This window comes from Aethalodelphis obliquidens, unplaced genomic scaffold (genome assembly GCF_003676395.1).
Source record: "Aethalodelphis obliquidens isolate GAN/ISIS:26980383/991018 unplaced genomic scaffold, ASM367639v1 scaffold43, whole genome shotgun sequence".
NCBI classification, from domain to species: Eukaryota; Metazoa; Chordata; class Mammalia; order Artiodactyla; family Delphinidae; genus Aethalodelphis; species Aethalodelphis obliquidens.
This window is the reverse complement of record NW_020837987.1, coordinates 13,628,555-13,644,934: the sequence shown is the minus strand read 5'-3', so window position 1 is coordinate 13,644,934 and position 16,380 is coordinate 13,628,555. Positions and strand designations below refer to the sequence as shown.

Below are 16,380 nucleotides of genomic sequence, written 5' to 3'. Positions count from 1 at the left end.
GTTAAGACTCGGGAGCGGTAGTGATGATTTTCTGTGGAATAAGGCATCAGGGCCCTTGCCTGGAGCATTGGGCTCCTGCCGAATCCTCCGTGATATTTATAGCCACGGCCTCAGCTTGCCCTCTTGCATGTAATCCAATCCAGGAGCACTGTGGCCTCCCACGCATCTCAGGACAGAGCCCTAAACTTGTTCTGCCAAAGATCACGCCCTCAGTCCTGCCAGTGGGAAATAGCCAGCGCTCCCTTCGACCTTCCATAGCCCATACTCCAGCCTCCTCCCTCAGACCCAGGAGTCTGGGTTCCCAAGCCCCTTCTGGACCTTTCTGCCTGTCGGGCACACTGATGAGTCTCAACGTTTCTTGTCCCTGTTCTGGAATCCCTCTTCCCTCACATCCGAAAGTATGGGCCCGCAACGCACTCCTCCCTCGGGCCCAGGAGTCCAAGCCTCTGCCTCTTTTTCTTCAAACGCAGGAATTCAGGTCTCCAGCCCCCTCCTCCCTCACACCCAGGAGTTCGGGGCTCCAGTTTGAACTTTTCCCTCCCCTGAATCCGACTCTGGCTGCTGCGTCAGGGAAAAAGTAAGCGACAGGTGGCACCTGCCTATAGGGACGGGGCACGACCACCTGCCGCTGCTGCTCACCCTGAGCCCCTCTCCTGGCACCTGCTTCTGTCAGTCCTCCCGCCGCTGCCCCTTTCGACCCCGCAGCCCCAGGACGTGGAGGAGGAGCGAGCCGGGAACCCCGACTTCCGCCCCGCCCCAGGCCCTCCCAGTCCGTGCTCCCGCCCCTTCTCAGGATGCCAGGAGGGGCTCCTGTCTCCCCCCGCCCCTCTCCATCGCTCCCGACACGCCCCCAAAAGGGGGGTACGAGGCGGTCCCAGGCCGGTAGGGCGGAACCTGCCGCCTCCAGCCTTGACTGCGGGACTCAACCCGCTCCAGAGCACAGCTGAGCCGAGCCCACCTGGTGAGAAGCCCCTGGGGTGGGGGGTGGGAGGGGAACCCGCCTTAACCCTTCTGTCACCTCTCTGATCCTAGTCCCTTCCCCACAGACCGTGGCGGCTGACACCCACCCACGCCCTTCTCAAGTGCAGGTGGCAGAGACCCTTCCATTCCCCAGGGACCTATCGGGTCCCCTTTCCCCTCTTGATCAAGGCTGTTGGATTCTAGGCCCCTTAGAGTATTGAGTTCCTTCCCTTCACCCCCTTTTCCTCCCTCTCCTTTCATAGACCCGGGGTCCAGGCCACCAGTGCCCTCCTTCTTAGGACCCAGGAGTCCCAGATCTGAGGTCCTTCCTCCCCCAGACTCCAGGAGTTGGGGCCCTCAGCGCGTCCTCCCTCACACCCAGGAGTCTGGGCACCCAGCCCCCTCCTCCCCCAGGATCCAGAAGTCATGGCTCAAGGCCGCTCCCATCTCTAAGTTCCTCAGGCCCTTTCCCTGCTGCGTTCACATGCAAGGGACGCCTCCTGACCTCCACTCTGACCCTGCCTCCTGTGGGGGGCCTGCTCTCCCCGCCAGTCCAGGTGCCCATCCCAGCCTTGGCAATGACCCTGGCAGCTTCCTCCCAGCGCTCCCAAATCATTCGCTCCAAGTTCCGATCTGGTGAGAGTCTTCTCTCTGTGCACGTAGGGAAGGGAGTCTGGGAGTCCGCACGGCGGGGTGACATGGGAGGGGGTGGTGACACATGCCAAAGGCATGTGTTTTCTGTGCAAGAGATTATTTATGTAAAGGAGGCCCCAGCAAAGGGGTGGAGTTGTGGTTGACAGTGAGTGTGCAAATGGCTGGTGCAATGCTCACGTGAATAGTGGGGAATGGGCGGCTAGGGGTGGGTGTGCAGAGGACCAGGTACTGCAAAGGAACAGGGGCTTAAATTGACACCTGTGCAAATCGGAGGAGCGCCCAGTGTGGAACTGTGGGCAAGGGGACAATGAGCTCTCAAGCCTTGAAAGCGGCAAAGGTTGCATTTCAGGTCCCAGCACAGGTGAAAAGTGTGCAAGTGGATACACCTGGAGGTAAAGTCCTGAGTAGACAGAGTGTACTTGAGTGTGCAAATGAGTCTGCTTCTGTGGTTGGGTGGGTGCGAAGACACCAGTAACCAAAGAGCAAGGAGTGTGCAAAAGAGTGCACGTGTACAAAGAAATGTGCAAAGAGAGATCCTTGCTCCACAACTGGGGGCCAAATTCTGAATGCGTTAACGTGGCTGGGTGTGTGCCGAGACAGTGAACCTAGGATGAAGAGTGGCAAAGGGTACCAGTGCACAAAAGTGCTGTAGATGCAAAAATAGAGGCCAGGGAAATGCGTGTTTGAAGGTGGGTGTGCAAAGGGGGCGACTGAGGGGAGGCCCAGAGGTAGTGCAGAAGGGAGTGGGCGTGTGCAAAACGGGGTGTGGGGATGAAAGGGGGCGAGGTACAAACACTAAGATGGTGATTGGGCGGAGGATGGGGTGGGCATCAGCTGACGAAGGGGGCAGGTGGAGGAGTTGGGGGCAGGGCTGCCTCCTGCCTGCACCGCTGGCTGGCTCCTGGCCCCAGAACGGCTCTGGCCTTCGGCGCTGTGCTGGCAGGGAACAAGCAGGAGGCCCTGGAAGGGAGCAGGCTGCCCGCCCACCCGCCTGCACGGGGTGTGTAAGGGGGCTGGGCACACGTGTCCCGCCAACAACTGCAGCTCACACTCGCCTGCCAGGCCAGGCTCTTGGACACTCCCTTCCCGCCTTTCTCCTCCCACCTTCCTCCACAGTCCTCCAGCTTCGGATCCACAGACGCTATCAGGACACGAGTAAGTGTGGGCCCTGAAAGGGAGGGGATGGCGGCCCTACTCCCTTGGGGCACCCTGGAGTGCAGCTGCCACACATCTTGTTTCGGTTCCCGAGCCTCAGCGCCTATGCCCCAGGGTACTTGCAATCCCATCCTGCCCTTCCCCAGGACCCAGGAGTACAGATCCCTGGCTGCCCCACCCCTAGGAGCTTTTCTTCCTGCTCTTGGGCTTTTCCCACTCCAATGAAATGCATGGATCCAGATCCTGTTTCTTTGGAGAAGACAGGCATCCCACACCCCACACTTGGCACACATACAAATCTCAGGATGTGGCTTTCAGCTTCTTTCTCCCCAAGAACCAGGAGTGCTGGTCCCACCCCTGTCCCAGCAAAACCCCAGGAATCTGTGATCCTCAGCTACCACACCCCTCGGTGACTGAGGAGGAGATTCCTGCCTTTCTTCAGAATGTAAAATTCTGGGTCCCTAGCACTTCTGCCCTTAGATCCAGGAGTCCAGACAACCAGCTCCTGCCACTTGGGTTTCACTCCCTGGCTCTGTCCTCTTGCACCCGGGGGGGCGGTGGGGCCTCCAGGGTCCTCCTTCCCATGCAGCCTTGTTTCTCCCTGCCTGGCTTGCTGCCTGCAGGCCTCTCAGGGTCCTTTGCTGCCTCTCCATTCTCGGATCCAGATCCATGGATCTCAGCCGCAGACCCGGCTCTGGCTCCGGCCCCAGCCTCACCCTCGAGCCCAGCGCCTTTCCTCTTCAGCCCTGGGGTCCTTCTCCCTGAGCCAAAACACTACCCTTGGCGGTCCCTGAAGAAGGTGAGTCTCGACCAGAGTGAAGGGAAGTCCCCCTGAGAGTCTAGCCTTGGTCCTCCTTACTGCTGCCCATTTTGCTCCTCTCTGATGGGGACAAGCCGACCCCATACTTTTCATGGGGCTCTGGGGCAGGAAAGTGGGAATGGAGCAGAAGCATTTGACGTCATACCTGCTTTTTCAGGAGTCTTCCAAGATCTCCCAACATTGGAGGGAGCCCAAGCCCAAGAAGAACTTGACATACCACCAGTACATGCCCCCAGAGCCGAGACAAGGGTCCAGGGCAGACCCCCAGGCTGAAGGGTCGGCCTTGGGTCCCCCTGGACCACCTCCATGGGAATGGACAAACTCACAGCAGCCACCTCCTAGGTATGACCCCTGTTTTTGTTCTCTGGGAAGTTCAGGCCCCCAGCTCCCTCCTCCCCCAGGACGCAAGAGTCCAAATCCCCGGCCCCTCTTCCTTCAGTTCCCAGAAATCCTGACCTCATCCCCGAGAGCCTGAGCCACCTCCTCCCCACCCCCGCCCCCTGCCGCGGTTCCTCGTCTCTCAGGCACCGGAACTAGCCTCCTCTGTTCTCGCGGAGCTTCAGAACTCAGGTCCCTTGCTTTCCTGCATCTTCACGAGCCCCTGTCTTTGAGGACTCCAGAATGCCTTTTCTCTCTGCTCCTTCTAACCTGTTTTCCCTTCACAACTCTCGCCAGGATGAAGCTCAGTCCCCTCACTCCCTCCCCACCAGGAGTCCCCAGCCCCTCGCCCTCTCCACACAAGTTGGAACTTCAGACTCTCAAACTGGAGGAGCTGACGGTGAGTTTGGGGAGTAGCTTCCCAGGCTGGCCCTCTCGCTCAGTGGGGACCCAGAAGTCTAACCTTGCAGCCTCTGCTCCATTGGAGATCCAGGACCTAGGGTCCCCAGTCCCTCCTCTCTCGGTTTCCAAATGTCCAGCTCCAACCTCCCCCTCCCCGCCACCTGCGCCCCGGAGCCCGCCTAGCACGGCCTCTTTCCGCCTCCCTCCGTAGGTCTCAGAGCTCCGGCAGCAGCTGCGCCTGCGGGGCCTCCCAGTGTCTGGGACCAAGTCGATGCTCCTGGAGCGCATGCGCGGTGGCGCCCCGCCCCGCGAGCGGCCGAAGCCGCGGCGCGAGGAAGGTCCGGCGGGTGCTCCCTGGCCTCGCTTCAGGCGCAAGGCTTTGGGAGCCGCTGGGAGGCCGGGCTCGGTGAGAGCGGGACTACGCGCATGGACCAATGAGGAGAAGACAAAGCGGGACGGGGCGGGAAGTCGAGAAAAGAATAGCCAATAAAGTGTGGGGGGCGCGGTTAAGAGCAAAGGGGGAGGATCTTAAGGGAAGGGAAGCCAATGAAAGAATAGGGGGCGAAGCCGAAGGGAGCCATGGATGAGTGAAGGCCTGGGCCGGGACCAGGAGGTGGAGCCACAGGTAGCGAGTGGATAGGGTTGCTCCCCGTGGGCACGGCTTAAAGGAACTCGTCCTCTTCGCCGTTCTAGTTGAAGCCGAGTCAGACATCTCACTCGCTGCCCCCTCCACGTGCCGCGGAAACCCTTGTGACGGTTCCGGCTCCTGCTCCGGCTCCGGCTGCATCGACGGCTCAGGCTCCAGCTCCAGCTCCAGCTCCAGTACCGATTCCTTCTTCAGCAGCAGCCTCGACAGCCCTGACACTGGAGGAGGAGCTGCAGGAAGCGATCCGCAGAGCGCAGGTGAGAGGGAGCGGGCCTAGGGTCTCAGTCAGGATCAGGCTGGAGTCCCAGGTTCACGCCAGTTCTGCCCGTCCACAGTTGCTTCCGAACCGGGGCATCAGTGACATCCTGGAGGATCAGGTGGAGCCTGAGGGTAAGAGCCGAAGTCCTAGATTTGGGGGGAAAGGGGGCCGAGGTTCTGGGCTTCTGTGTTCGCGGGAGGAATAGGTTGGTATCTGGACTCCTGAGGTGTCTGGACTCCTGAGTCCTAGGGAGGAATGCGCTGGGGGCCTAGACTCCTGGAAAGGACGAATAGGGAGCTGGGGTCCGGATCCCTGCCTTCCTAAGCTCACGCTTCATTCCTTTCCCTACAGACATGCTGCCCCCCATTCCCCTGGACTTCCCCGGCTCCTTCGACTTGCTGTCCCCCTCCCCGGACTCTGAAGGCCTCTCATCTGTCTTCTCTTCCTCGCTCCCATCCCCCACGAACTCCCCGTCCCCCTCTCCCAGGGGCCCCACCGACTCCTTGGATTGGCTGGAGGCTCTGAGTGGGGGTCCCCCACTGGGCTGTGGCCCCCCAGCCCCCAGCATTTTCTCTGCTGACTTATCTGATTCCAGTGGCACCAGGCTGTGGGACCTGCTGGAGGATCCATGGTGATGGATTTTGGGGTTTCCAGGGACTGTGAACTGGTGGGGATGGAGAGGCCACAGAGATAGACTCCGTGAGGGAGGGGTTGGAACAACCAGCAGAATCCCTCCCACCACAGACACAAAATCAGAGACAACTCTCATGCCCACCTGGCCCCTGCACTGCTGCTGACATGCCAACCTCCTGGCTTCTGCCTGACCTCCATGTGATCCCCTCCATGGTTGTGTGGTTGGGGGCAAAGAGGTTTCATTTGCTGCTGACCAGGGCAAAATAAGCTGCTTGCTGCTCCCCTCAGAGAACTCCTGGATGTTTTTGTTCCCACTTTCATCCCCCCGTCCCACTGACTAGATGGATGCCTGTTGCTGGGGAGTCTGGAAGGTGGTCTGTGCTTTTTGGATGCAGGAGAGGGACAGGGAAGAGTAGGGAGAGAGAATAGTCTGCCAGACCCTTGGCTTCTGATTGGAGATGAGAAAAATCAGATGTGTCACATCTGGGGTCAGATTCTCTCGGAAGCAGAGTCTGAGACAAGGTTTGTGTATCCATGACCCGGGAAAGAAATGCTCCCAGGAGAAACGAATGAAGGAATAGATGAAACAGGACAGCGATGGGGGAGAAGACTAGCTAGAATGCGATTTCAGGTGAAGTCCCAGCCTTAGCCTGATCCCATGGGGAGCTCTGCAGGCTAAATTAAGTGGTAGAGTCTTTCCCACCTTGAGGCAAAGGGAACTGGGCCTTTGAGGCAAAGGGAGATCTCTGTTTGGGTTTATTGTTGCTGAATAACAAACCGCCCCTAAATTTAGAGTCTTAATTCCTGTCTGTGATTGTTCACAATTCCATGGATTGGCGGGGCTCAGTGAGGCACCATATAATGTCAACTAAAGCTGCAGTCGGGACTTCCCTGGTGGCACAGGTGGTTAAGACTCCAAGCTCCCAATGCAGGGGGCTTGGGTTCGATCCCTGATCAAGGAACAATGTCCCACATGCATGCCGCAACTAAGAGTTTGCATGCCACAACTAAGGAGCTGGCAAGCCTCAATTAAGGAGCCCTCGAGCTGCAACTAAGGAGCCTGCCAGCTGCAACAAAGACCTGGCACAACCAAATAAATAAATAACTAATAAAATATTTATAAAAAAAAAAAAAAAAAAGCTGCAGTCCTCTTAGGGCCCAACTGGGCTGGAATATCCCAGATGGCGCACTCAGGTGCCTCTGGCACCTGGGCAGGGATGGCTAGTAGGCTTGACCCTACTGGGCTGTGGGATATCTGGACTTCTCTCATTCTGGATTTGGTCTCAGTGCTCTCCCTCTCCATGTGGTTCCTTTCTCCAGCAGGTAGCTGGACCCCTCACATGGTAGCTCACGGCCCCCCAAAGTGAGCATTCCTAGGGGAGGAAGCAAAAACTTCCAGTCTCTGAAAGACTAAGCTTGGAACTGGCACAACGTCACTTCCACCACATCTTATTGGTTAGTGCGAGTCAAGGTAGCCCAGGCTGAATATGATATGGGATAAGACTACACAAATGTATGAATACCGGGGGCGTGGTCATTGGGCACTGTCTTCAGAGACCTGCCACTACACCCCTCTAGGCAGTCATGGGCCACAGGTCACAAGAAGGGGCCAGGATATAAACTCCAGGCACCTCAAGCTCAAGGGCAGTCTTGGGAACAAGGTTGCAGGGTAAGCCCTTAGCAGCAAACTGTTTTAAAATATAGGTTTATTATCATTCAGGTATGGTGAGGCCAGTAGATCGGGAGACAATTGCCATTGAAAAGATAGTTTGTTATTTTCAGAGATCCCAAAGGAAGGGGGCATGCCAAACTCTGCAGGGCACCAGGGTCGGTCAGGAGTTAGAGGGGAAGAGGAGAAACTTGGACAAGAGTCTTGACTGTGGTTTCCTTGGGAAGGAACAGATGAGGCAGGGTAAGCTTAGGATTGTCTAGTTTGAATAATTTCAGCAGGCTCTGGGGTGTAAGCGTTGTCCCCAGTTGCCTGGAACTTGGCCCTGGGGTGACTAGGCAGATGGAAAGTGACCTGAAGTATAGAATGCCATAAAGGAAGTGGTTGGGGGTATGGGCTCTGGGTTGGTTGCTTTGCATGTGAAAGGCATACTTACATGTCAGTCCTTTATTACCTCTAGGAATTGGCTAGCCCTGGGAGGGGCAGTCCCTCCAATGTCAGCAAGGCCCCAGATGTCAAAGCACCAGAAATACAGAAATAAAAAACCATGATTAATGCATAAAGCACACAGAAGCCGGGTGTTGGGTGCACAGAACTGGTAAGAGGAATCTGAGGGGACCTGGGCAGGCTGCCAACAGTGTCCACTACAGGTGGGAAGGTACAGTGGATTAGTTATGTGTTACAGGACCTAGAACCAGTGACTTCCCCTGGCTTGCTGTCATGTCAGTTTCCTTATTTGTACCTACAGCCAAGTGTGGCTGAGAGAGTTCACTGAGAATGTCCATGAACTGGACCTGGCATGTGACGTGTGATGGTAAACATTAATCACCATTATTAGCTGCTGATCGACAATTCTAGTGCCTCGAAGTGTGTAAACTCTGGTGAACATTGAGGATCCAAGACAAAAATGGAAGGGAACAAATGCTCGTTACCATGAGGCAAAGGGAATCTTTGATGTCTTCCAAACCAATCAGGTAGAATTTGTCCTCCTTACTTTCCAGATGAATTAATTAAAGATCAGAGAAGGGGAGCGACCTGCTCAGTGTCACACAGACAGGAGGTGTTGGAGTAGGGTTTTGGGGTTTTTTTTTTGCGGTACGCGGGCCTCTCACCGTGTGGCCTCTCCCTTTGCGGAGCACAGGCTCCGGATGCGCAGGCTCAGCGGCCATGGCTCACGGGCCCAGCCGCTCCGCGGCATGTGGGATCTTCCCGGACCGGGGCACGAACCCATGTCCCCTGCATCGGCAGGCGGACTCTCAACCACTGCGCCACCAGGGAAGTCCCTGGAGTAGGGTTTTAAATCAGATTAATATGTCTACAGCCTGTACCCTCAGGGTTGAAAAATCAAAGAACCTCAATCTCTGCTCTGGTGAAGCTCAGACATTTGCAAAGAGAGTCCCAAGGCAGGGTGATAGGTATTTTCATGGCAAAGGTACAAGGAATAGGAGGGGCGTGACTCCTAGAAAGTGACCAGAAGCTGCAGGGGAATGGGGAGGTTGGTCAGAGAAAATATTTTTGCCAAGACGCAAAGGGTGAGGAGAAGCTGGTCAGAGGAACCTCTTGGAAGACAGCATCCTTGTAGAGGGAGAAGAACATGCAAAGCCTTGAAGGTGTGAAGGGCGCTGCCACCTGGGGAAACTTGTGAGGTCAGGGGTCCTGGAATAAAAGGTGGGTGTTGGTGCTGTGGCAGAATTCAGGGCTGAAGAGGTGGTGGCGGCCGAGTCCTGCAGGACCCTTCACATCAGGATGAAGATTGCTGGGAAAAGGGTACAGTCAGCCCTGGAAAGATCAGAAGGGGTCTGGCAGGTCTTCCTCTGTCTCTCTTTCCCTTCTGACACTTCTATGCCTATACCCCTATATCAGTCTCTTCCCATCTCTGCCTGCCTCTGTGTCTTCACTCTGTCCCCATCTCTTCTGTGTCCAGAGGAGGGTGGCCTTGGGCTGAGAGCCTGTGGGCCCTGTGTGCAGTTTCAAAGAGAGTCAGGGCTAGGGGCGGCTAAGGAATTCTCTGGAAGGTGGAGATTTGAAAGACAGACCCAGGATTGCGAGGAGTGTGCAGGTTTGAGTCCAGAGTCTGAGGGGCGGGCTTGGGTCCTGCATTTTCCATGGCCTGTCCCTCAGCCCTCTTCCAGACATGTCAGCTACTTCCTCCTGCCCCTGAGGCAAGGACTGGGCCTCCCCCAAGGGGGTGGGGAAAAATGAGGGCTGGACCTATGGGGGAGCTGGGGGGAGGCTGAGGTCAGATGGGGATCCCTCCCCCCACCATGCTGCCATCCCACGATCTCAATGGAAGCATGAAAAACACCAAGAATATATTTGACAAATTACCAATTTATTTTATAGACGTATTCCCCAGAAAGGTACATTCATATTCATTGGGTAGACTGGAGAAGAATATATTTTGCTTTTCTCCCCCTTCTCCTTCCCTCTGCTTCTCTTCTCTGCCCCCCAACCCCATTTCTCCCTCCCTCCCTTCGTATCTCTCTTTCTCCCTCCTTTCTCTGTTACCACATAGCTAACTGGCTGCTTCCAATCACTGACTTCTATTCTATTCTGCCTTTTACCTCTACGTTATTATTATTATTATTATTATCATTATTATTTGGCCTCGCAGTTTGTGGGATCTTAGTTCCCCAACCAGGGATTGAACCTGGGCCCTCAGCAATGAAAGCATGGGGTCCTAACCACTGGACCGCCAGGGAATTCCCATCATCCACCTTCTTTTTTCTTTCTGCTTCACCAGAGATGACCACCCCCCAGCTCCCAACTGCACCAACCATCATCGAGCACAGCCTCTTAGGGACCTGTGGGAGAATTTCTCTGGGAAACACACCCAGGAGAGCTTGACACAGAAGCAGGTGCCTTGGTGGTTGAGGGTCATCTCTGGGGCCAGATTTACCTGTGTGGACTTATCTCTCCATCACTAGCTGCCTGGCCTAGGGCAAGCCATTTAACCTCTCTGTGCCTCAGTTTCTTCATTCATATAATAGGAACAAGGGCAATAGTACTTTGTGTGGGTGGTGTGAGGAATAAATGAGTTGACCTGTGTAAGGTGCTTAGAACAATGCCTGGCGTATAGTAAGTGCTCATTAAGTGTCAGTGACTGTCACCGCCCCACAGGATTGATTTGATTTCCAGTCCTCTGCCAAATGGCTGTGTCCCCCCACGCCACCACCGTGTGTGTACGAGGGTTGCCCTGCCCTTGGTGTTGTCCAGCTATCTCATTTTCAGTCTGTCCACTGTTACCTCTTGTTTCTCTCAAATCTTGTTTATCCCTGATGGTGGATTATGGGGACTCCCATACCTCAGACAGCCTGGTGATGAAGACCTCAGAGCCAGGGCAGGGGGGAGTTAGATGGCTGAACTGGGAGGAAAAGAGGGAAATGGGAATTGTGAACATTTATTCTCTAGAAGACAGGCTCTTTCCTTCCCTTGGGCAAACTGCTTCAGTGCCAAACCTTCATTCAGACTTTGAACCCAGCCCCTCCCTATCTGGGGATCCTAGACAAGTCGTTTCTTCTCTCTGACCTCATAGATGACCAGGTTCCTAGGTATTTTCCCAAGAGAAGTGAAAACATGTTTGCATAAAGACTTGTACACAAATGTTGATAACAGCATCATTCATTATAGCTCTAAACTGGGGAGAGCCCAAATGTCCATCAGATGGTGAACAGATAAGCACCCCATGGGACACCCACACAGTGCAATGCTACTCAGCGGTGAAAAGGTGGTGAATGGTTGATGCCTGCAAGGATATGAATGAATCTCAGAAACACGAGGCTAAGTGAAAGAAGTCAAACACAAAACACTAAACATGGAACGATTCTTTATGATTCTAGAAAAGGCAAAACTAAAGTGACCAGGAGGTGTAACCAAGCACGACCCTATGGAGCCTTCCCGGAACAGATCCCCCTATGTCCTCCACATACCTCTTGTCTGTAGAAACACTTTAGCCTCCTAGGCCTTCCCCGAGTTACAAAGAATAAATTTTATCAGAGAGGTGAGATATGCAGAAGCAAAGGAAAAACAGTCTAGCAAGACAATAATAGTTTAGCCATTAAACAAAGTCAAGGACCTTTAGTTCCTCCTCAAGGGCTATAGATAATATTCTGAGTCATATCCTTTGAGCTGTTTTGCAGATACTGAAACCCCCACCAGGTGGAAGAAGTTAATTGTATGCTGCCCACAAGAATGTAGACCCCAGACTGGTTGGAACCAGAAGGTTGATGATGTTGACTCCCAATTACCTCACTACCAACCAATCAGGAGAATGTCCAAGAGCTGATCACGCACCCCACAGCCCCTCTCCCTTACCCTGTCTTTAAAAACCTTTCCCTGGGCTTCCCTGGTGGCACAGTGGTTGAGAGTCCGCCTGCCGATGCAGGGGACACGGGTTCGTGCCCCGGTCCGGGAAGATCCCACATGCTGCGGAGCGGCTGGGCCCGTGAGCCATGGCCGCTGAGGCCGTGCGTCTGGAGCCTGTGCTCCGCAACGGGAGAGGCCACAGCAGTGAGAGGCCCGCGTACTGCAACAACAACAAAACACCTTTCCCTGAAATCCATCGGGTCTTTTAAGCACTTGCTGCCTGGACTCCTTGCTTGGTACCCTGCAATAAACACTGCACTTTCCTTCACCACAACCCGGTGTCAGTAGATTGTCTTTACTCCACGTGGGCAGGCAGACCCAAGCTAGGTTCAGTAACAGAAGCAGCTCAGTGGTTCCTTTTAGTATATTCACAGAGTGGCCCATCCAGCAGTACAATCAATATCAGAGCATTTTCATCACCACAAAAAGAGACCCCATCCATACCCATTAGCAGTCACTGCCCATTTCCTCCCAAACCTCTGCTCCTCCCACTAGGCAAACACTAATCTACTTTTTGTCTCTGTGGATTTGCCTGTTCTGGATATGTCATATGGAACCACATGGGGTCCATTGTGTTCAGCTTCTTTCACTCAGCATGATGTTTCCAAGGTTCACCCATGTTTTAGCATGTACAGTATTAAAATGGAGCAGGACCCTATGGTCCTTCCCCGCCATGTCCTCTGCCTGCCTTTTGTCTGTGGAAAACCTTTAGCCAAAGAATAAATTTAATCAGAGAAGTGAGAAGATGCAGAAGCAAAAAAAGCAGTCAAACAGGACAAAACAGTAATAGCTTAGTCACTAAGCAAAGTCAAGGCCCTTTAGTTCCTCTTCAAGGGCTATAGATAATATTCTGAGTCATGTCCTGTGATCCATCTTGTAGATACTGAAATCCCCACCAGGTGGAAGAAGTTAACTACATGATGACCAGAGTGTAGGCATGACATAAGCTGCCATAATTCTGAGAGTTGTCCTCAAGGAAATGGGAACAAACTGACCCTGGAACTGAAGACTAACCGTACTTAAAACAGTCAAGATGATGCTGGTCAGACCACCAATGACCAATTTCAAGACGACGGTCAGAGCTGACCGCTATTTCTGCATGTAGCCCCCTCCCTCTGTCTATAAAAGCTCTTTCCCACTGATTGTCAAGGGGGGCGAGTTGGCCTTTGGACAGAATTCCACCCTCACCCCCACCCCAGTTGCCAGCATCGAAAATAAGGCAAACTTTCTTTTCCACCAACTTTGCCTCTTTATTAGCTTTTGAGCGGTGAGCAGCCAGACCCCCACTTTCGGTTCCAGTATTTCACTCGTTTTTCTGGCTGAATAATATGCCATTTTATGAATCCACCGTATTTTGTTCATCCCTTCAGCAGGTGATGGACATTTGGGTTGTTTCCCCTTTTTGGCTGTTATGAATAATGCTGCTCTCAAACGGGTGGATATTACGTATATAAATTGTATTCACTGAAGCTGGGAAATAAAGACCAAGCAGAACAAAATGGTTGTGTTTACAGACACATCCAGAGATGGGAAAAGGATAAAGAAAGGTAGAAATATGCCAACAAAAGTGAGGATCACCATCAACTGCAGTGGAGGGAGAGAGGCTTTCTGGGTGTTTCCGTATCCTGACAGCCTCCCTGGTGTGCAGTAAAGGGTTAACTCAACAGTCTTGGGGTGCTTAAACCCTGCACATTCCAAAGAGAGGACTGACCAATGATCAGCTCCTGGGACATAACCTCTAAGCTCTTGGCTTGTCCTACCTGATAAGAGTGTCTTTGTTTACTTGGGGCCTTGGACCACATGGTGTCAGCTTAACTTCTGGAGGTACTGGAGACTGAGTAGCTGAGGTCAGTCCCATGGGCATCCAGCCATTCCTACACGACCAACCCACAGTAAAAATCCTGGACACCAAGGCTCGTGGGAGCTTCTCTGGTTGGCAATACTTAGTATGTGTTGTCCCACATCGTTGCCGGGAGACTTAAGTGCTGTTCATATGACTCCACTGGTAGGGACAACTGGAAGCTTCCACCTGGTCTCTCCTGAACTCTACCCTGTGCACCTTTTGCTGATTTTTTTTTTTTTTTTTTCCTTTTGCTGATTTTAATCTGTATCTTTTCACTGTAATAAAACACAAACATGAGTATAACGGCTTTCCTGTGAGTCCTTCCAGCAGATCATTGAACCCGAGAGCGGTGTTGGGGTCCACCGACACACCAGGTCGTAATCTGGATGGGAGTTTCTGCCGTTATTCTTTTTATTTATTTATTTATGTATTTAGGCTGCACCGGCTCTTAGTTGTGGCACGCAGGATATTCGTTGCTGCATGTGAACTCTTAGTTGCGGCATGCACGTGGGATCTAGTTCCCCGACCAGGGATCGAACCCAGGTCCCCTGCATTGGGAGCACGGAGTGTTACGTACTGGACTACCAGGGAAGTCCCTGCCCTGTTATTCTTTTTTTTTTTTTTTAAATAAATTTATTTATTTATTTTTGGCTGCATTGGGTCTTCGTTGCACGGCCTTTCTCTAGTTGCGGCAAGCGGGGACTACTCTCTGTTGCGGTGCGCGGGCTTCTCATTGCGGTGGCTTCTCTTGTTGCGGAGCACGGGCTCTAGGCGTGCTGGCTTCAGTAGTTGTGGCTCGTGGGCTCTAGAGCACAGGGCTCAGTAGTTGTGGTGCATGGGCTTAGTTGCTCCGCAGCATGTGGGATCTTCCTGGACCAGGGCTTGAACCCATGTCCCCTGCATTAGCAGGCAGATTCTTAACCACTGCACCACCAGGGAAGCCCTGTTATTCTTTAAACTGTGCATTTTATGAATGTTTCACATGTATGATGTTAGAATTTAAAAAAATAATCAGGACTTCGTAATGAACAGAAGGCAAATAAAGAAAAGGGAAGAACTAAAAGTAAGTTTCAGGGCTGGGTTGCTGCAGAAGGCTTGCTGTGGCTGTTAAGAAAACATACAAAAGAGAAATAGCTTCAAGGTGAGCAAAGTGAAGAATCAGTCAATTCACTTTGGCCTCCTGAGTTTTAGAATCCGAGAACCTCGCTTAGCAGACTGACTTCAAAGCTCGGGAGAAGTGATAAAAAGACTAAAAGAGACCTCATTCAAAGAGAAATGTAATTGAAGATGGTGCCGTTTTCCCCCAAAGAAATCGGAGAAAATTTTAAAAGATGGTAATATCCAACTTTGGCAAGACTGTGGGAGAATGGGCTTGGACAGAATATAAATGGGGTTGGACAGACTATAAATTTTTCACAAGTTATACAGCATAGTTGACTTTAAATGCACACTTCATGACCCAGAAATTTCAATTCTAATAATATATCCTTTAAAAGAAATATTAGTATGCATGCATAAAGATTTCCCACACTATAGCCAAACACGGCAAATGACAAGGATATTCTCCCCAGCATTATTTGTAATAGCAAAAAATAACAAACATCCTAAAAACCTTCAGGTGGAGTATGGACGTGCCATAGTTGAGGAATACAATAGAATCTTTTGCAACTACCGGAAGAGAGTGGAAAGATGCTTACTATACACAAAGCAGATTTAAAAAGAACAGCAAGGACTTCCCTGGTGGTGCAGTGGTTGAGAGTCCGCCTGCCGATGTAGGGGACACGGGTTCGTGCCCTGGTCCGGGAAGATCCCACATGTCGCGGAGCAGCTGGGCCCGTGAGCCATGGCCGCTGAGCCTGCGGGTCCAGAGCCTGTGCTCCGCAACGGGAGAGGCCACAACAGTGAGAGGCCCGCGTACCGCAAAAAAAAATAAAATAAAATGAAATGTGAGAGTCATCAAAATACAGCATGTGAAACTATGAAATCACCCAGGGAGAACAATGGGCCATGGATAGAACCCTAGGAAAACTAATTCTTGGAAGGAACACCCCATGACCATGAACATAATTAATTAAATTAAAATGGACAGGGCAACAGCCAGCCTTTTACTGAAGCTTGGTTCACTGAAGAAACTCCATAAAATCACCAGAAACAACCCTCTCCCCTCCCCATTTCCTTAGGTACTTTTAGTTTCCTAAGGTTGCTGTAGCAAAGTACCCCCAACTGAGTGGCTAAAAAAGCAGAAATGTAAGGTTGCGGGGTCAGAATAATTCCCTAGGTAATGACAGGAGATGCAGTAGTAAGGAATCCCAGGAGGAAATACCTCTTATCCTAACATCCCACTACATACAGTCAGCCTCCAGAATCCAAAGTGACCTGAGAATCGCCCCCTTCCCTCAGCTATGGGGTAGAGAGGGTGAGCTGTAAAAAGAAACAGTTGGGAGTAGATCTCGGGACAGTGACGGAGGAGGAAGGAAAATAATCAACCTGAAAATGAACACATATCTTCATGTGCTAATTGACATTTGCTTATCATCATTTTCAAACCATCTGTTCAATTTCTTTTTTTTTGCGGTACGCGGGCCCCTCACTGTTG

The 16,380-nt window shown here is 52.6% G+C and overlaps 1 protein-coding gene across 13 annotated transcripts; it reads left to right on the top strand.

Moving 5' to 3' along the window:
* Positions 1-95: 95 nt before the first annotated feature.
* On the top strand, positions 96-8,428 carry MAMSTR (MEF2 activating motif and SAP domain containing transcriptional regulator). 13 transcript variants are annotated; one of them, XM_027080101.1, is made up of 9 exons: positions 96-961; positions 1,518-1,596; positions 2,731-2,769; positions 3,393-3,568; positions 3,747-3,931; positions 4,265-4,367; positions 4,581-4,775; positions 5,063-5,405; positions 5,626-6,194. In XM_027080101.1, exons 2-9 carry the CDS (start codon positions 1,539-1,541, stop codon positions 5,907-5,909), a joined length of 1,383 nt encoding a protein of 460 aa, XP_026935902.1. In that variant the 5' UTR covers positions 96-961; positions 1,518-1,538; the 3' UTR covers positions 5,910-6,194. The 13 variants fall into 13 exon arrangements, with proteins under 13 accessions (XP_026935902.1, XP_026935899.1, XP_026935901.1 ...); XM_027080098.1 differs by having other exon boundaries at positions 2,677-2,769; XM_027080100.1 differs by having other exon boundaries at positions 1,513-1,596.
* The last annotated feature ends 7,952 nt before the right edge of the window (positions 8,429-16,380 follow it).